The sequence below is a fragment of the Rana temporaria genome, chromosome 2, assembly GCF_905171775.1.
Source record: "Rana temporaria chromosome 2, aRanTem1.1, whole genome shotgun sequence".
In the NCBI taxonomy this organism is placed as follows: Eukaryota; Metazoa; Chordata; class Amphibia; order Anura; family Ranidae; genus Rana; species Rana temporaria.
Genome location: NC_053490.1, coordinates 98307560 through 98329282, shown reverse-complemented (window position 1 = coordinate 98329282; position 21723 = coordinate 98307560). Strand labels below are relative to the sequence as shown.

The following is a 21723-nucleotide window of genomic DNA, read 5'->3' as shown; positions in this document are numbered from 1 at the left end:
AACTCAATATCTAAGACGGATGCCATTAAAGCTCATTTTGCATGTAAAGGCAGGCGTCACAATACTTTTGGTAGTATAGTGTAAACAGGACACAGGGGTAAAGTCAAATAGACTGTGCACTTTGCAAAGTGCAGTTGCTCCAGAGCTTGGTAAATGAGGTAAAGATTCACTATGCAAAGAATACCCAATCGCATGCAAGGAAAAAAATTAATTACTAACCTCTGAAGCAACTGCTCTTTGCAAAGTGCACATTTGCCTTTAGTAATTTAACCCCATAGACTGTGTCCTTTCATCGAGCCACATTAATCAATACTGATCAACGCAGCCCAACACACCTGGTACAAATGAGCTCTGACACAACGGTTAGATTGTTTGCAGATCTAAGGGCTCTTTCACACGGAGTGGACCGTTTCCGGGTCCGCTCCGTGTGTCTCCGTCGGCTCAGCGGGGATCCCCGCTCAGCTGTCGGCGGATAGGGCGGTCCCCGCACACAGTGCAGGGACCGCCCTGTCTCTGCTCCGCTGTCCCCTATGGGGAACCTGATGCAGTCGGACCGTCTGTCCGTCTGCATCAGTTCCGCTCCGCCGAACGGAAGAAAAATAGGGTTTCTTCCGTTCGGAAAAGCGGATCCCGACTGACGCGGACGCTCCATCCGCTAACGGACGCGTTCCCATAGGGATTCATTACAAGTCCGTTAACGGACTTGTAATGAGCGGACGAACGGTCTGCTAGTGTGAAAGGACCCTTAATGTCTCATCCTGTAGAAATTGTAGAACAGTTTTTGTGTTCATTAGAGTTCTTATTAATCCTATGCCTTTCTGTAGTCTTATTCTTTTAAAATGTCACAGATCTCTTTTGAGATTTTCATGAAAGAATGAAAATGTATGTCTTGCCTTGTCCATTTAAATGACAGTTTGATGTCTACATTTTGCTAGCTGTAATAGCTGTTATATAAAGCCATTAACATGGATTAATAGTAGTGCTTTTGCTTTGCTAATGTAAGAATGTGCATTGTGTGTGTTTTTTTTTTTTTGCCATTTTTTTCTAATTTGCAGAAATCCAGGAGAAAGTATTCATACTTCAACTGTTATTATTTTTGAAAAATTGTTCTAAGTGTTAATATCAAACTATTGTTACATGCCCAGGGCTGTGTGTCTGGAAGCCAGGAGAGATAAAAATGTAATAGAATTGGCCCCAAACCAAAAACATTTTATTGCTCTGTACAAGGCAGATGGGTTCACTAATGCAACGAGGTTTGCAGAAAGGTAATAGCTTTTCCCAGGGGGAGAGTTTGGTATCCTAAGTTTTACTTGACTTCATAAAATTAAAAAAAAAGTGAAAGCACAGCTGCCAAATTTCTCAATTATTATATTATACAGAGGGGGGCAAGTAATAGTAATGTTTACCTAAGCAAAATCATAGATCTATGCAGCATTCTTTTTGGATATATTTATTGCCAGCCTTGCAGTGCTTTCAGCTGCTGATCCCAATTACAAATCACAGTTCCTGAACACTTAAGACTGTAAAAGAACCAGTCACAGTTGGGCTTCTGCATTAACCACTTAAGACCCGGACCAATATGCAGGTAAATGACCAGGCCCCTTTTTGCGATTCGGCACTGCGTTGCTTTAACTGACAATTGCGCGGTTGTGCGACGTGGCTCCCAAACAAAATTGGCGTCCTTTTTTCCCCACAAATAGAGCTTTCTCTTGGTGGTATTTTATCACCTCTGCGGTTTTTATTTTCTCTTCCGTTCATGGAAGGACACAGCAGCCTTTGACCTTAGGAAGTGGATATAACCTAAGGTCAAAGGCTGCTGTGTCTGTCCATGAACTCAGAGAAATGGATTTTACGGTGAGTACAAAAATCCTATTTTTATTATTTAGGGTCTCTGCTAATATATATAATGTTTAGGGGTTCGAAGCAAAAAAAATACAGATTTTAACTTGTAAGCAACAAGTGTCAGAAAAAGGTTTAGCCTTTAAAGTGGAGTTTCACCCAAAAATGGAACTTCTGCTTTAAGGACTCCTGACCCCCTGACATGCCACATTTGACATGTCATGTTTTGGGGGGGGGCAGGTACCCAGTTTTGACAGGTGCCCAGCTCCCACTTGCACTCATTGCACCGTGCAGAAGTTCTCCTTTCTCCCCTCCTTCCCTGTAATCTTCTGGGAAACGTCACAGGTCCCAAATGATTGCCCGGCCATTCAGAATGAGCAGTGAAGCCGCAAGCTGTCGCAGCCAGGTGCCCACACTTGCAATGCTGAGGAGAGGAGGAGGAGAGAAGCGAGGCTTCAGGCGGCCACATCGCCTGACCTTGGGGCAGGTGAGTGTCTGTTTACAATGTAAAATGCCATTATTGAGCTTAAAATGGAACACCACTTTATCTGAGCACCACAAATCAAAAGTGTTTAATATTTAAAGCAACCTCACCCATTCATCCATGTCTGCATGCTTTATTTTGCAGAGAAATTACTGCAGAAAAAAACACCCCCTAGTATTTCTGGCCATCGTGAGTAAGGGCAGATGATTCTTGTAGCATTTACTTCCCAGAATCCATCTGCCCTCAGCTCAGGCATACAGACAAGAGGGTGTGCTTAGCTGAGAAAACCCCTCCTGAAGACTCCTCGGATGTGTGACTTCATTGGCCTAGGCCTGGTAACCTGGAAGTAACTAAAGAAATGTAAAAACCTGTTTAAAACATGTAACTTCAATATACCTTTCCATCCATTTACTAATGCTTGCAGCATATAAGGATTAAACATTGTTGATTAAGAGAGTAAAGTTCAATTTTAAGGTGGCTCTAAAGCCTTAAGGTTTTTCACCTTAAAAAAAAATTGTACTCCAAAATTGTTCTAAGCTCCCTCTTAGTTACCTGAACCCGATCTGATCCAGTGATGTGCATGAGAGAAGTGGCTCTCACTGCTGTTTCCCTCTTCCTTGGACAGATTGTTAGCAGCGGGAACCATTGGCTCCTGCTGCTTTCAATCAGATGCCAAGCCAAGCGGGCAGGGGTCAGGGCCGAACTGCCTGCTCTGTGTCGGACACAGGCAGGGTGGCTCGGGAGCACGCGCACACGGGCCATGGAAAGCAGCTTACTATGGGGGCACTGGCCGAAGAGGAGGAGCCTGGAGTACCGGCGGGGAACCCCAGAAAGGAGTATCGAACCTGCTGTGTGCAGAACCATTGCACAGAACATGTAATTGTTTTAATTAAAAAAATAATAATAATAATCTTTAATGATGCCTTAAATAAACATTCAGTAACTAATTATCACCTCAGTGTACAGCTGCACAATTAATCGTTATGAATCAAAATCGCCATCTTTTTCCCTTCTTGATCTTCAAAACAGCATGTCACGATTCTTTCTAACAAGTGCAGAGAGTTCTCACAGCTGTAAAAAAATAAATAAATACAGGCAGCCTGCCAAGTTTTATGACAATATGCGAATAAGTAGAAACAAAGTATATTTTCGTTCTTTCATCAAAGTAAAGATCTCTGGTGTGTAAATGAAGGAGGTTTAACAATTTAAAGACCAATCCTTTTCTGACATTTTTTGCTTACAAGTAAAAAAAAAAATTCTGCTAGAAAATTACTTGAACACCCAAGCATGATGTATTTTTTTCAGCTTACACCCTAGAGAATAAAATGGTGGTTGTTGCAATATTTTATGTCACACCGTATTTGCGCAGCAGTTTTTCAAACTGATTTTATTTTTTAAAAGTATACTTTAATGAATAATAATAATAAAAAAAAGTAACGGTAAAGTTAGCCCAATTTTTTTTGTATAATGTGAACGATGATGCTACACCGTGAGTCTTGTGACAGAATTGTGATTTTAGCCAAAATCGTGCAGCTCTACCTCAGGGTCGTGTGGTTTATTTGGAGAATTTTGTTCAAACCATAATTTGAGAGACTATCCACAGCTCAAAGCTGTCCTGTGGGTAATGTGCATTCTACATTTATTTTATTCTGTGTGCTGAAATGTAAGAACCTGTGTTTTTGCAAACTGATTTTTTTTTTTTTATTGTCTTTTGTGTGATGCAGGCAATCCAGCAGTGGCCTCAGATGCAGAAAATGGTAAAAGATGCAGGGGAAGAGGAGGATGCAGATAATGGCATCAATTTGGAAATTGCAAGAAAACGGCTGACTGAAGAGGATAAATTTGACAAAGAATTGTACAGGCAGAAGATTAAGGAAAAACATCGGGTATGTTTCTCTATAATCCTTTTCTTTTTGCGGGACTTGATGTCCGTATTGGAGTTTTGCACAGGGTGTAATTGACTAGTCTCTTTTTACAAGTCTTTCACGAAACGCACTGTCAAGCACTCACAGAATCAAGAACACAAAATCTAGCAAAGCATAAATAGGATAGTGACATGCTGTAGTCAGGAAAAAACATTTGATTCTGAGGATTTAACTCCTATTCCTGTCTGGAGTCAAATATTTCACATGCGGTTTCAGGCGAGTCCAGACTCCAAACTCCACAGTAACATTTCAGATGCTGGCTCAGTTCGAAGCAAGCAATCAATCAGCAACAGGAATGCCACTCACTGAGATGCAAAATAATATTCTTCATTTAAGAAAATAGCTAGCAGAAACAAGTTCTGTTCTGACATGTTTGTGTTGGGCACAGCGCACACTGTGCCTGGAGGGCTGCAGCGACATTAGTGCGAGTGGTCCTTGAACTTGGCAAATGCTAACTTGCCAGCATAACCAAATTCCCCAAAACAAGCACACTAAAGTGCACTGACCTTGTAAAGCATATAAATTAAATGTATTACATATAATTAAATTAAACAACGCAAGCAATGACCCTGCCAATGTAAAAGGGGTAAAGCAATGAAATGGGTGACTAGTGGGTGTACTAGAGTGATGTTTGACTGAATTATCTGCCACACTGTCCTTTGGACTGCAGAGCTTTCACATTAGGAGCTGAAAAGCTGTTGTATCTTCTTGGCTAAAACTTGTGCACTCAGAATCTGGTACAGTTGTGCATGTTAGCCAATCAGTTTCTAACTTCAGCTTGTTCCATTAAGTTTTGCTGATAAAGCCTGGAAGATGATGGGTTGGTTTCTATGCAGAGCTGTGCATTACTCTGTGGGCACCAGTTTTAGTAAATCTTCCCAGGTGTAGTGTTGGAGTTAACCCAGTTACAAGTCCAGTGCAACAGGGCACCCTTATGGTAGAACCATACCTTTACAGAGTATGCGGTCTTAGAGATGATGAAGGCACTTTAAATGGGGAATACCACCTGTATCATAATGGTCTTTAGCCTATCTGAATGTTGGGGACCAAAGGCCAGCTTAGGACCAATGCTTCGGGAAATCATGGCTTTAGCCATTGTGTAGGGAGTCTGGTGTGGCGTTTCTACTATGTTTCGGTCACTCACCTAAGGGGTTGAATCCAAAGCATTGACTGCATTGCTTTTGGTTGCTGGCTTGTGGTGGGAAGGGGTGTGGGGTTTTTAAAATGTATGCTCATTATACCCCAACAAACTCTGCAGCCCTACGCTTCAGCGCAGGCCAGCATTACCCCCCATTCTCCAGCAGTATCTTGTGAAATATCCTTCACCTGCATACCTAGTATGGATGATCATAAGCGCAAGGGCAGCAGGGACTGGAGGAGGGTACAGGGACAGTCAGAGGTGATTGGTGCCACGGTGGGGAGAGTTACAAGCACTGATCCCCTTTATAGAGTTTAATAAAGCAGGAGGGAGAGGAGGAGAAGAGGCTGTCGGCTGCTTTATTGAAATCTGTACAGGGAGATCGGTGCTTGTAACTCGCCCACCAATAACCCCTGACTGCCCAGGTATCTGATCAAGCATCAGAGCATTTGCCCGAGTACAAGTACTCAAGAAAGGGGCTCCAAGATCTGCAGAATCAAATGTTTGAGGTCCCCACATCCCAAAATAACAAAATTACAAGTCCACGGGCAAATACTTGGTATCGGCACCGTTATCAATACTAGTACTGGTATCGGTGCAACCCTACTTTTGGGGAAAAAATTGCCTAAATTATTCAAGATATAATGGCTAAGCAAAATTCCATTGGGTTTTGGAGATTCCCATTTTATAGTATGAAAATATCAGTGGGCAAGGATATGTCTCTCCTCCCCCACTTAAATGTGGCCAAAGGACCGATTCCTAAGTACTGGTGTTTACAAAAAATTCCCTAATGTGAAATAGACATGTGCAGAATGAAAAAAATTGTTTCAATTCGTTATTTAAATATTTTGGTTTAGTTAAAATTAGTTTCAATTATTTTGGGAATTGGTTTTAGTTTCCTTTTGTGTTCGAATTCGATTAGAATTTTCCAAATTTTCTCGATTTGAAATTCGGCCGAAATTTACAAATATGTTTTAAATTTGAATTGACATTCGAATGTATTAGAAATTCTTCCCAATTTGTTCCCATTTTATTCTGTTATATTTTTTTTCTATTCTAGTCTTTATTTTATTCTAATCGATTCTGTTCAAATTCATTCTATTATAATTTTTGGACGATGGTTATATTCATTCTATTTTATTATATATTTTCTTTTCTATTCCCTTAATTTCGATTCTATTCTCTTTTCTATTCTTTAATTGTCTATTCTGATCTGGTTTACGCTGTTTTTTATATTCTGTTGTATTCCTTTATTTTTTATTATTTTTTTTTCTTGTTTTTGAATTCGATTAGAATTTCGTCCGAATTTTGTTTCCTTCTTTCGGATTCGTTTAAATTTGTCACTATTGTAATTCAGAAATTTGGATACATTAAAATATCTGAATAACGAAAAATGTGTCCGAATTTTGATTCGGAACAAAATGAAGCACACGTTTCTAATGTGAAAGAATGGCTTTTTGAAAGTAGACTATAGGTGTGGGATGGAAGAAATATTGCGTATGTGAAAGGACACTTTGGAGAAATAAACAGCTACATGGGAGAAATTGTTAACATTTAAGAAATCTGAGAAATTTATGGAGTCATCAAACATAGAAATGAAAATAAGATGATTAATGAATAGATAGATAGAAATAAGAATATATAGCCAGTGGGTTAATATCCTTTACCTGTACAGAGCCATTCATACGCCTTAAAATTTTGCACATTTTATCATGTTCTACCCAAAAACATAAATGTATTTTATGTGATGGATGGATCAAAGCCCCTTTTTGCTCTGATACTCCTAGCTAAAATCTAATAAAACCAATTGCCTTAAGTCAACTAATTAGTAAATAGAGTCCACCTGTGTGTAATTTTAATCTCTGTATAAATACAGCTGTTTGGTAAAGCCCTCAGAGGTTTAAGAACCTTGGTGAACAAACCGCATCATGAAGGCCAATGAACACACCAGACTGTCTGGTGTTTTCATTGGCCTTCATGATGCGGTTTGTTCACCAAGGTTCTTAAACCTCTGAGGGCTTCACCGAACAGCTGTATTTATACAGAGATTAAAATTACACACAGGTGGACTCTATTTATTAATTAGGTGACTTCTTAAGGGATAAAGTTGTGGAGAAGTTTAAAGCAGGGTTAGGTTATAACAAAAATATACCAAGCTTTGAACAGCTCACGGAAACCTACCAAGATGTGGCCGTCCACCTAAACTGACAGGCTGGGCAAGGAGGGCATTAATCAGAGAAGCAGGAAAGAGGCCCGTGGTAACTCTGGAGAAGATGCAGAGATCCACAGCTCAGGTGGGAGAATCTGTCAACAGGACAACCATTAGTCGTGCGCTCCACAAATCTGGTCTTTATGGAAGCGTGGCAAGAAAAAAGCCATTGTTGAAAGAAAGCCATAAGAAGTCCTGTTTGCAGAGGAACCATGTGGGGGGACACAGCAAACATGTGGAAGAAGGTTTTCATGGTCAGATGAGACCAAACATTTTTTGTCTTTAAAGCCAAATGCTATGTGTGGCGAAAAAAAAAAAACCACTGCACATCACCCGCAACACACAATTGCCACCGAGAAACGTTGTGGCAGCATCATGTGGTGTGTGGGGATGCTTTTCTTCAGCAGTGACAGGGAAGCTAGTCGGAGCCAAATACAGGGCAATCTTGGAAGAAACCCTGTATGAGTCTGCAAAAAACTTGAGACTGGGGTGGAGGTTCACCTTTCAGCAGGACAATGACCCTAAACATACAGCCTGAGCTACAATAGAATGGTTTAGATCAAAGCATATTCATGTGTTAGAATGGCCCAGTCAAAGTCCAAACCTAAATCCAATTGAGAATATGTGGCAAGACTTGAATATTGCTGTTTGGAGATTCTCTCCATCCAATCTGACAGAGCTTAAGCTATTTTACAAAGAAGAAAATCCCTGTAGATCAGCAGTTTTTGAACTACCTAGACCAGCCCATCTGGCATCAACATCTATGCGCCACGTTCAAAGTCACTTAAATCGCCTTTCTTCACCATTCTGATGCTCGGTTTGAACTTGTCTTCACCACGCCTAAATGCTTTGAGTTACTGCCATGTGATTGCCAATTTGTGTTACTAAGCAATTGAACAGGTGTACACAATAAAGTGGTCTGCCGGTGAGTGTATATAAAAATAAAGGGTAATAATAAAAAAAGTCTTACAAACAATCTCCGGAAGTCGGCTCTGAAACCGACTTATCGCCTGAAGTATTTAGGCCTTCTCCTCGATACTTCTCTTTCCAGGGTTGTCTTTCCAAAGGAGAACCTTCAAACGCTACAGTCAAGGAACCAACCAACCCTCCACTTTTGCATGAGAGTTCTGGATTTAATTGGCCTCTTTTGAAACGGCTCAATTGGCCCAATTTCACTCCACACCATTGCAACTTTGCATTCTTGCTGCAAGGGAAAAGGACACATTTCTAGGCCATTGCATACAGCAGACCCCCAAAACTAGGTTTGTGGCCTTGTGGGTCACAAGTCCAGCTCTAGAGTCAGGGAAATCCTTTTTAACCCCTGGTCTGGAAGGTTCTTACAGTAAAAGCTAACTTGTCAGGCTTTGGAGGGGTCCTGGACACTCCTGCGGGACCTTGTCAATGGAGGAAGCTTGTCTTCCAATCAATATTCTGGAACTCTGTTATTTGGTTACGCTTCAACACTTGAGCTCTCGACTACTAGGTAATTTGGCCAGGATTCAGCCAGCCAATACTGTAGCAGGGGCTTACATCAACTGTCAGGGAGGAACCAGCTCAGACATGTCACTCTGATCCTAGTTTGGGACAAACTTTGCTTCTCGGCTCAGCAGACTTGGTCGTCAACATCTAAGCTCAAGAGAATAGGTTCTACACACAAAGGTTTTGAAAAAATTCTTTTTTAGTTCGGGGGAAGCCAGATGCGGACTTACATTCAACAACAAACAGATAAAAATATGTCTTTAGATCTAGGGATTTTCTAGCTCTGCAGTGGATTCTCAGGTGATTCTGTAGGATCACTTAAACCTGTGCCTGTCTTGTAGAATGCCCTCTTTGCTTTCTCTGCAGGATTGAAATGGAATGCTGGTTTCTTTTTGGACTGGATTGGCCCAGTAGGACATAATACTTAGACTTTGGCAGACTATCTGCGGGGTCTCCAACATTGTTGGGGTCTTCTGTCCCAAAGGCTGGTTTACCGTCCTGCTGCTTCATGGTGACTATTGATCTGCTTGTTGAAGCACGGGCTCTGAAGAATAATGGCCTATCTTACTTGGTTATCACTATGCTTTTGTAAGCTAGTACATCAACTTCCTGCAAAGTCTGCCATCTAACCTGGAAAAGCTCCCTTTTTTGCCATCACCGAGTTTCTAAGTTGGTGGATTTAACCTGTAAAGGCTATCTTGAGGCCTCTTTTCTTCCCAAGTTGACTACTTCCTCTCATCTTATCTAGGACCAACTTTCAACTTTTATTATGTCTTGCTCCATGGCATCCCAGAGACATTTTCTTCCACTGTCTGGATGTGATATGTGCTGTTTAAACCTGATCTCTCAGCTACAGGTTAATTTGGAAAGTATGACTGTTTGGCATTTCTGAAGGTCTCTGTAGGGTACAGCCTGCCTCTTGTTTCACCATCTCCAAGTTAATTTGACCTCTCATCATTCAAAATGTTATGTTCATCGGCAGGCTTACATCTCCTTTAAGGGCCAAATATTGTGCAGCAGCGACTGGTTCAATAGAAACTGTCCGAAAATCAGCCCATGTTTACTAGCCGAAGGGGCATGACAGAAAAATGTCTGCCAATCGGCATTCTCAACCAGTGGTGGAGAGCACCGGCCAGTGTGTTCTGCTGGGTGTAGGGTGGTCCCCCTGTCAGAACACAATAGCTCAGCAGGGGAGATTGCTGTACGAACCTTTGATTATTTGTGCAGCACCCCCCCCCCCCCCCCCCCGAGCTCATCAGTTTTTTTTTTTTTTGGGGGGGGAGGTTCGTTCAGTCTGCTGGGGTAAATGAAAAAAAAGCTGTTGTTGTGTACCAGACTTTACTCCTTTGACTCTGGTTACTGGCTTCCAAAGGTTTCTAGTCGATAATGGGTTCCATAGTTAAGCAGGAAAACATACAAGGGTAGCCGCTCTCCATTTTTAAACCTTTATATAGATCTAGAGCTTGTTTATAGAGCTCCAATTGGATTGGAATGCATTCGAATTTGCAGGAACGAAGTGGAACAGTCTGTGCATTGGATATTCTAATTAAAATTAAGAAAGGTGTGCTGTTGATTCTACTATAGGATTACAGCGGTTAAACAAGAACTGCAGTCACAACACAGTTTTGGACAATGTGGGGAAAAACAAGTAGCATGAAGTTGTTGGCTTCATACAAACTTTATGTCCAGACAGTGCACACAAACGGCTAATACAGTACACATGGGCACTTTCCTCTTTATAGTGTAAACATGCTGGTATATTTTGGTGTCCAGGATCCCTTGGGGCTGTGTACTGGTGCCTAATGACATGAATAGGTGTAGATGGCTGTACGCAGGCTACGCTGTAAGGAGGAAGGGACAGTATCGTTAGTAACAAATGCATGGTATATTCTCCAATTGGTGAACTGACACTTTTTCAAATGTGTTTTTTCTTCTTGGTGACGGGTTCCCTTAAATAAAGCTGTCATGAAAATTGCATGTAGACTGGCAACCGTGTTTTGACAATGCTAGTTGCCTGAGTGTCATTTTGACCCTCTGCTTTCAGTGCTTATTATCACTATCTTGAAAAAGATATGTAGATCAGAAAAGGTAGTGAAAAGTTACAAGCTTGCATACTTGTTCTGGGTTAGTGTGTCAGGGTATTGCACCAAGAAGGTTAACATGACAAGCAGACAAACCTATCAATGTCCTCCTTCCCTCATGACAGGTTTTGTTTAAATATGGGTCTTGGCTAATGTTGCTTAGATGCTTAGTTGGCATGTTGACTTCAATGCTTTGTGAGGTAGTGAACTGGAACCAGTGAGCGCCCCGATGTCCCTTTTATCATAGTTAGTGACTTGAAAAATGTGGACGTCTACAGCCAGATAAATGGCATTTTCGAAGGAGGTCTGCATTGGCAGCCTACAGAAGCCTGATAAATTTCCTTTAACAACTTTTCCAGATTTCAGAAGCATTTATAGGATTGTAGTGGTATATAAAGAATAAGCTGGAAAGAAGGGCTCTTAACCCATGCAGAAAAATCCACATTGCACTCCGCTATGAGCGTCTCTCCTCTTGGGTGATCAGCCAGGTCGGAGTTTTGTTGCGGTGCAGTGTCTGTGAACTGGAAATGTATTCATCTTTGGGGCACAAATACCCAGCGTGTTGCATTTTAGTGGCATTGCATAGTTCTGCAATTTTTTGCTTAAGCTGCGGGTTATTTTAATGAATACATAATTAATGTATTCATTTAATCTTTTTAATAAGTACAGCTGCTCACTGGTGGGAAAAGGTTGAATATTTGGAAGAGGATAACGAACAAAGCACAAATGAAAACAACATTAATTTATTGTGCCCTGAATCCCAACTTTTACAAAGTTGAAGTTCATTGTGGCTCACTTGCAGGATATTGTTCCAACCCAGTATTTTTAATCTGATGTTAAATAATCTCTTGTCTGTTTCTGTTTGTCTTTATTGCTTAAATCCAACATTCCCCTTTGTGTAAGGATTGAAAGCATGACAGAAGTTCAAAATACAACTTTATTTAACCGCTTAACCACTTCATTACTGGGCACTAAACCCCCTTCCTGCCCAGACCAATTTTCAGCTTTCAGCGCTGAAGCATTTTGAATGACAATTGTGCGGTCATACAACACTGTACCCAAATTATATTTTTACATTTTTTCACCCACAAATAGAGCTTTCTTTTGGTGGTATTTTATCATCTCTGCGATTTTTTTTATTTTTTGCGATTTTTTTATTTTTTGCGCTATAAACAAAAAAAGACAGAAAATGTTGAAAAAAAAAAACACTTTTTGTTATATCCCATTTTTTTTTATATTATTTTCTTCGGTTTAGGTCGATACGTATTCTTCTACATATTTTTGTTAAAAAAAATCGCAATAAGCGTATATTTGGTTTGCGCAAAAGTTATAGCGCCTACAAAATAGGGGATTGATTTATGTTTTATTTTTTTTATTTTTTACGAGTAATGGCGGCGATCTGCGATTTTTTTTTTTTTGTCAGGCCTGCGATATTGCGGCGGACATATCAGACACTTTTGACACAATTATGGGACCATTCACATTTATACAATGATCAGTGCTATAAAAATGCACTGATAACTGTATAAATGTGACTGGCAGGGAAGGGGTTAACACTAGGGGGTGAGGAAGGGGTTAAATGTATTCCCTGGGTGTGTTCTAACTGTGTGTGGAGGGGGACTGTGTAAACACAGCTTCCCCGTTCTTCACTGTGGCGCTGTCCTTGATCGTGTGTTCCCTTTTATAGGGAAACACAATCAATGACGTCACACCTACAGCCACACCCCCCTACAGTTAGAAACACAAATGAGGTCACACTTTACCCCTTCAGCGCCCCCTTGTGGTTAACTCCCAACTGCAATTGTCATTTTCACAGTAAACAATGCATTTTTTGCTGTGAAAATGACAATGGTCACAAAAATGTGTCAAAATTGTCCAAAGTGTCCGCCATAATGTCGCAGTCAAGAGAAAATCGCTGATCGCCGCCATTAGTAGTAAAAAAAAATTTTTTTTTATAAAAATGCAATAAAACTATCCCCTATTTTGTAAACGCTATACATTTTGCGCAAACCAATCGATAAACGCTTATTGAGATTTTTTTTTTTTTTTTTTACCAATAATGGGTAGAAGAATACGTTTTGGCCTAAACTGAGGAAAAAAATATTTTTTTTATATATTTTTGGGGGATATTTATTATAGCAACAAGTAAAAAATATTGCATTTTTTTTATAATTGTCGCACTATTTTTGTTGTTAGAGCTAAAAATAAAAACCGCAGAGGTGATCAAATACCATCAAAAGAAAGCTCTATTTGTGGGGAAAAAAAGGACGCCAATTTTGTTTGGGAGCCACGTCGCACGACCACGCAATTGTCAGTTAAAGCGACGCAGTGCCGAATAGCAAAAACTGGCTGGGTCCTTTAGCTGCCTAAAGGTCCGGGTCTTAAGTGGTTAAAACATCAAGTCCTGGATAGAGAGAAGAAGTTAAAGTGGATGTAAACCCCAAATTTTTTGCTGTCACAATGTGGAGTATACGATTTCCTATCATCTGTGCCCAGTCTTGCCACAAAGAGTTAATCCAGCTCTGAGCAATCCTCTTCTCTTTTTTCAGTGAGCTAAACGGACAAACAGGAGAAAACTGTTGTACGTTCTTCCCCTATTCTTCCCCTGTTCTTCCCCCTTGCTGTGAATGACAGGTTATTTACATATAATATTTTTTAATTCTCACCCCCACTCCTTTTCTGAAGTCATGTGGTTACTTTTCTGGATTTTGACTGGATGTTACTGATCATAGCACAATTTAGTGTAAGAAATACACAGGACAAAATGCATGTTGACAAGGGGAGTGTAAAGATTGACGGGGAGTCTACTGACATCACGACTCCTCCCACCAAGCTCCAGACAACAGATCCACCCACAGTGTCTCATAACAGACAGAGGGGAGACATTTGACGGGTAAGGATACAGGCATGTAAATCCTTATAGATCAGAACTATGGCAGTAGTTTAGAAAGGATGAGAGTGGGTTTACATCCACTTTAAAGGCCAAGTTCTCCATTTGCTTAGAATTGACTTTGCAGTTAAAGAGGAACTGCAGTATGCTCACATAATTTATAATAAAAACATCTTTGCCATTCTGAAGCTTCCCTCCAACCACTTTGCATATTTTATATATACTGTGATTCTGTACTTGCAAAATATGCTGCAGAAATCTCCTTCCACTGAGTCTAGCTGCAATTATTTTAACTGTGGGCAGCTGAGGCTGCTGTCCACTTCCTGGATTTACACAGACACACACAGAGGCACACCTCCAGCTCTGCAGCTCTCATTGGCCCTCTTATGACTCATCCCCTCCTCCCTGGCAAACTCATCTGTGCATGATGTCATAAGCCGAGGCTTTTTTCCAGACAAGAAAAAGGAAGTGGGCTGTATAAGGTATTTACTGGCAGAAAAAAGGTTTAACCACTGAAGACCCGGACCATTATGCAGGTTAAGGACCTTGCCCCTTTTTGCGATTCGGCACTGCGTCGATTTAACTGACAATTTCTCTGTCGTGCGACGTGGCTCCCACATCCAGAGAATGTAAAGTGGCCTCCTTCGGGTTCTTCGGCTGAGGACATAAGGATGGAAGAACAATGTCCTCGTTAATGTGAAAGGCCGAAACGACCTTCAGAAGAAAAGAGGGCTGCGGGCGCAGCACCGCCTTATCCTGATGGATGACCAAGTAGGGGGCCTTGCAAGACGAGGCCGCCAGTTCAGACACCCGTCTGATAGAGGTAATAGCTACCAGAAAGACCACCTTCTGCGACAGTCGGCAAAGGGATCTCCCGAATGTCCTCAAAGGGGGCACGCTGAAAGCGCCGAGAGGACCAAATTCAAATCCCATGAAGGCAGTGGAGGGCGCACCGGGGGGGCCACATGTCGGACCCCCTGCACAAACGTGCGAACCAAAGAGTGCGCTGCCAAGGGACGCTGAAAATAAACAGCCAGAGCAGAAATCTGGCTCTTGATCGTGCTCAAGGCAAGAGCCTGGTCCACTCCCCGCTGTAGGAACAGCAGGATCCGGGACACCACGTAAGTACAGGGGGTGCCACTTCATCTCCTCACACATAGAGATGTATGCTTTCCATGTACGATGGTAAATTTTTCGAGAAGTGGACTTCCGTGCACGCAGCATGGTAGAGATCACCGGGCCCGACAGGCCCCGGTCCTTCAGCACCTGGCTCTCAACAGCCACGCCGTTAAAGCCAGTGACCGTAAAGCAGGATGGAAGATCGGACCCTGAGACAGGAGATCTTCCCCCAGGGGCAAACGCCAGGGGGCGTCTGCCACCAGACGTACCAGGTCCGCGTACCAAGAGCGACGTGGCCAGTCTGGGGCGATCAGGATCGTTGGAATCCCTTCGGCTCCCACCCTGCGCAGCAGGCGAGGGAGGAGCCTTAGAGGAGGGAAGGCGTAAATCAGGTGATAGTGACCCAAGGGAGCCACCAACGCGTCTGACGCGTCCGCCCACGGGTCTTTTGACCTGGCCACGAACCGTGGCACCTTCCGATTAAGACGGGACGCCAGAAGGTCCACGTCTTGAGTGCCCCATGTTTGGTACAGGACCCGAAACACCTCCGGGTGGAGAGACCACTCCCCTTGATCCAGAGTCGTGCGACTTAGGAAGTCGGCTTGCCAATTCTGAACCCCCGGAATGTACACGGCCGACAGAGCCGGAATGGACCTTTCGGCCCACCGAAGTATGTGAGCAACCTCCGTCGCTGCAGCCGAGCTCCTTGTGCCGCCCTGATGATTGACGTACGCCACGGCCGTGGCGTTGTCGGACTGGATCCTGACCGGACGGCCCTGCAGCTCCAGGGACCACCTGGCAAGGCACAGCTTGATTGCTCGGAGCTCCAGAATATTGATCGGCAGGCGGGACTCCTCCCCAGTCCAGCGCCCCTGGGCTGACCGGGTGCCCCAGACGCCCCCCCAGCCGAAGAGGCTGGCATCTGTCGTGACCACTGTCCAGCGGCACAGAAGAAAAGACTTCCCGGACCGAAGCACCGGAGACGTCGGCCACCACGCCAGGGACGACTTGGCCAGATGGCTCAACCAAATCTGGCGATCCAGAGAAGATGGGACCCTGTTCCAACGTGACAGAATCACTTTCTGTAGTACCCTGGTGTGGAATTGGGCATACGGAACCGCCTCGAAGGAGGCCACCATCAGACCCAGAACCCTCATGCAGAAGCGAAGATGACCACTTCTGGGTCGACAACAGTCTCACTGCAGATTGCAGGGTCAGCAGTTCTTCCGATGGAACACTTTTGCCTCCCCCGAATCCAAAACCAGCCCCAGGTTCTAGTCTCTGGGACGGAACCAACACTGACTTTCTGAGATTCAGAATCCAGCCGAACTCTTGGAGAGTCCGACACGTGATGGACACGTCCTCCTCTAACTCTGAGCTTGAAGAAGCTCTCAGGAGAAGGTCGTCCAGGTATCCCACGATAGCGATCCCTCGCTGCCTTAGCAAGGCCAGGATCGGGGCGAGCACCTTGGTGAAAACCCGTGGCGCCGAAGCCAGACCGAACGGGAGGGCCACAAATTGATAGTGGTCCTCCCCGATCGCAAAGCGCAGATACCTTTGGTGTCTTGTGCAAATGGGAACATGCAGGTATGCGTCCATGATGTCCAAGGACGCCATGAAGTCCCCCTGGTGGAGGGCCGCTATGATCGATCGGACCGACTCCATCCTGAATCTTTGCACTTTGACAAAGGAGTTGAGGGCCTTTAGGTCCAGGATAGGGCGAACCCCTCCCTTCTTGGGGACCACGAACAGATTGGAGTAGAACCCCCGAAACCGTTCCAGCGAGGGAACCGGCACAACCACCCCTCTGTCCAGAAGATCCTGGACAGCCCCGGACAGGGCTAGCCGACGATCCGGAGGAAGCTGGAGGTTGGATGGAAAAAATCTGTTTGGGGGACAAGAGAGGAACTCTATCTTGTACCCCGAGGCGACCACCTCGCAAACCCAACGGTCGGTCAGAAGAGAATTCCACCGATCCGCGAAGTCGTGAAGCCGGCCCCCACCCGAGACCCGGGCGGGGGCAGACCTTCATGCGGAAGCAGGCTTGTCCGCAGGCTTGTTTGGTTTGTTAAACCAGGGGCGCTTACGCCCGGCAGCAGGGGCTTTAGCAGATTGGAGTAGAACCCCCGAAACCGTTCCTGAGAGGGAACCGGCACAACCACCCCCCTGTCCAGAAGATCCTGGACAGCCCCGGACAGGGCCAGCCGACGATCCGGAGGAAGCTGGAGGGAAAAAATCTGTTTGGGGGACAAGAAAGAAACTCTATCTTGTACCCCGAGGCAACCACCTCGCAAACCCAACGGTCGGATAGAAGAGAATTCCACCGATCCACGAATTCGTGAAGCCGTCCCCCCACCTGAGACCCGGGCGGGGGCAGACCTTAATGCGGAAGCAGGCTTGTCTGCAGGCTTGTTGGGTTTGTTGAACCAGGGGCGCTTACGCCCGGCAGCAGGGGCTTTAGCACCTTGCGGACCTTTTCCCGCCGCGCTGGGCGCACAAAAAAAAACGCTTAGGGGTAGTAAAAGTAGGACCTTGCTTGCGGCAAGGTTCCTTACCCTTCCCAGACTGTGGGAGCAACGTGCTCTTGCCACCCGTGGCATCCTTAACGATGTCATCCAGGGACGCCCCAAAAAGTCGTTCGCCCTTAAAGGGCAAATCCACCAAGGCCTTTTTTGAGGACTGGTCAGCTGACCAGCATTTCAGCCACACAAGGCGGCGCAGAACCACTGCGTAGACGGAAGCCCTGGAAAGCAAAGGTATCGAATCCATGGCCGCCTCACAGAGAAACTTTTGACCCTGAACCAACTGTTCAGCCAGGTCCCTAGAGGACTCGAAAGCACCTCGGACTTCCAGCTCCTGCAGCAGGAGCTTCGCCCTTTCAGTCAGCGTCTGTGCCACCAGGGCTCCGGCCAGAGCCGGCCTCACCGCCGAACCCACTACCGCGAACAGGGAGCGGGCCACGGCCTCCACTTTCCTATCAGCGGGGTCCTTGAAAGCAGGAGCCCCCTCCACAGGCAACGTAGTAGCCTTGCTCAGTCTGGACACAGGAGGGTGCACTGACGGAGGAGAGACCCACTTTTTCAAGAAGTCCTCCTCAAGGGGGTAACGGGTAGCAAAGCTTTTAGGAACAGTAAAAACTTTTTGCGCTGTATCCCATTCCTTATACAACAGATTGTCCAAATAAGGAACACAGGGGAATACTTTAGCGGTACGCGGTGGTTTGCGGAATCCAAAAGGGACTGACACCACCGGTGTCTCCGCCACATCCTCTAATTTTAGAGTCTCACGCACCGCAGTAATAAGAGCTCTAACAAATTCCTTGTCAGCCGACTCCGCAGCAGAGTCATCCTCGCTGTCCATGTGGGTTAAGCCCGCATCCTCTGACATGACAGAACCAGAAGCAGCAATAGCATTGTCAGATTCTGCGTCAGAGATGTCCCCAGAAGCAGGATCAGGGGGGGGGGCGCTTTTTACCCCCCAACCGAGCACTGGCTGCTTCAAACCTGGTGAGAAAGGACTCCAGGACAGCCGACACTGCCTCAACAGATGTGGCAGGGGAAGGGGCGTTAAGGGTTAACTCCGGCATCGTGAGGAATGAGGGGCCTGATTCAGGCTCCATAGTGTAGCTGCCGTGTCACCCCCACTGCAGAAAAAAGTCCCCCACAGGTCACCTCCCGGCCGCTAGAAACAGTATGGGGCCACTGGGACTCACCACCCCCCTGGTACAGCGCGGTCTGTGAAGGACAAGTGTGTGCTGAGAAGAAGCTGCAGCGCTGCGTCTGTCCCCTCAGAGGATTCGCAGTCTTTTTTCCTCGCCAAAACGGCCACCAGAGGCCGAACTAGAGCTGAAAAACAGCGCTGGCCACAAGAAAATGGCCGCCGAACAATGCTATCGCAGCTCCGACAAAATGGCCGCCGTGGCGCAGATTTAAAAAGACGGTGTACCCAAACTGTCAGCACACAAAATACAGCACACAAAAAAATGTCCAGAATGTCCACCACAGTCCCCTGCAGTAACACAAAACAGCCCCCGCCATACCACGGACCAGTGAAAATGAGCCCCAGAAAAAAAAAACCCCGTACAGCCGTCACCCAAAGGGGGAAGGAGGGAGAGGAAAGCAGGGAAAAACCCTCAGTCGACCTCCCAAGGGAAAATTCCAGCCGGACCACTTACCTGAGTAAGGGCCACTACTTACCTGTCCTGCGACTACCCGGCTGGAGGTATCCCAGACAGAACCAACGTCCGAACGGCATGGCTGTCGGCCAGACACACTGTGACAAAGCCATAAAAGACCGGTCATATGCGTGCCCTAGAACCGAAGTTCCCCGGCCGCCCCTGGAGCAACGGGGCCTGTCGTGGACAGCCCAAAGCTGAGCTGAGGGCCGGCACACGAACCTGGGGGGACTACAGGGGTCGAGGACTAGCCTGTCACCCAGTCGGCTGTTGATAGAAGAATCGCAGGATTAAAAAATGCAGGAACAAAATAATAAAAAGCGAGAAAAATTGCAAGAAAACTCCAGAGTCCAGGACACCAGAGAGAGCCTGACTCTCCTGTCGGTTAGGCAGAAAACAAACTGAAGCTGCTAGAGCAGGGTGTGGGTTATGCCTGGGGGAGCCACACCCCCTGGGAGGAGCGGCATGAAGGAAAGTTTTTAACACCTTAAGTGCTGTAGAATTCTGTCTAAATCTCCTGGTAGGAAGAAGCATAACCCTAAGGTCAATGAAGGCTGTGTCCGTCTATGAACGAAAGAGAAAATAATTGACACACTACTTGGTATTTGAGGGGCTTGTCTCTTTGCAACGAGTATTCAGAAGCTATAGCATTGGTAAGAATGAATCCATTCATTAAAAGTCAATGGCAAACGTTTGCCTAATACAGCATGCGTTTAGCAGTTTATACGGCTCAATAATGTTTTTCTGTCCCGTAATTCACAACACTGGAACAGTTGTTACTCATCTTGACAGCCTTATTTGACATGACTAGAGCCGGCTCTCCACTTTCACACCATAACAGATGCTCAAAATGTCGTCGTCAGTTTGTATATGTAACCAACATTGTGTCTTCACCTAGATTTCTTCTAACTTGTGTGCTAAAGATAGAATCAAATCATAAACAGTTGCTTTTTAATTGGGTAACATTTGTCATATTTTTTTGTGAGCTTTAATTAGTTCTCTAAATAAAACAATTTTTTCATCACATGAACACCTTAAATGGGTTTATATTTAGCTCTTTTGTACAGGAGGTGTTGCACGTTTCAGGGTATTTTGAAGCAGGATGCAGTGAGGCTTAGCTACTAATGAGGATGAAGTGTGATTTCAGCTTAATCTGTTGTGTTTTAATTACTTATTTGATTTATTATTTCACCCTGTGTCAGCGAGGAGTTTATACACTTCAAAAATATTTCAAAGGACTGCTACGTAGCCAGATCTTTTTGATATTAACACTGCAGAAATCTTTCATTTTAACTACCTCAATACAGGGCACTTGCACCCTCTTCCTGCCCAGGTCATTTTCAGCTTTCACACTTTGACAATTGCGCGGTCATGCTACACTGTAACCATGTGAAATTGTTATTTTCTTCACACACAAATTATTTTGGTGGTATTGAATCACTTCTGAGGTTTTTTTTCCTAAAAAAAAAAAAGACAGGAAAAAAAAAACATTCTTAGTTTGTCAGTAAATTTTGTAAATGAATTAATTTTTCTCCTTCGCTGATGAGGCGGCACTGATAGGATGCACTGATGGGCACTGATGAGGAGGCACTTATATGCCACACTTATGGGCACTGATAGGTAGCACTGGTGGGCACAGATAGGCGTCACTGGGAACTAATGGGCATTGATGGGTGGCATTCATGGGCAGCAGTGATAGCCAGCACTTACTGCCATCACTAATGGCCACTGATTGCTGGCAATTGTGGGCACTGATTTCTGGCACTTGTCAGAACTGTGGGCAAAGGTGGGCACTGATTGCTGGCAGTGGTGGACACACATTGCTGCCACCGGTGGGCACTTAATTGTAATCAGGGCACTGATGATCATTGCCCTGATTACATCCCTAGATGTCCTCTGTGAGGAGGCTCTCGGTCAGTTTACTGGTGTCTCAGTGTTTACATGTGACCGGCTATGATTGGGCACAGCCAATCACATGTTTAAAGAGCCGCGGCTCTTTACAGAGAGCGAGGTTGCACCGTGTCCTGGCAACATGGCATGGCTGCTCTGGGAGGCTGTTATGACGTCCTCTCAGAACGAGAGCAGCACCTCCCAGCCATCATTTGATGGTGGGGGGGGTCCAGCTAGTGTCGTGTATCTGGTCGGAGGCTGAAGTGCTGAGAGGACTTCCTTTGCGGCAAAGTGCAGAGCGCCCCTGAAGGTGGTAACAGGGAGTGCTTTGCTCAGAGAGGCAGTGGTTGCCAGCTGCGACATGCTAAGTTGATTGATGCCCGCTGGTTGACGGCTGACATGCAGGATGTACTGCTGGGCAGTTGTCCCTTTAGGAGTACCCGGTGAGACTTGGCAGCAGGAAGAGCCAGGAGCAGAGTCCAGAGACAGGCCAGA

The 21723-nt window shown here is 44.9% G+C and overlaps 1 protein-coding gene across 1 annotated transcript in view; it reads left to right on the top strand.

Moving 5' to 3' along the window:
- DDX10 (DEAD-box helicase 10) overlaps positions 1-21723 on the top strand; it is a 320895-nt gene that overhangs the window by 166866 nt on the left and 132306 nt on the right. The window contains exon 15 of the mRNA XM_040340569.1: positions 4048-4209. Coding sequence (XP_040196503.1) covers positions 4048-4209 — 162 coding nt within the window. The remainder of the gene's footprint in view (positions 1-4047; positions 4210-21723) is intronic.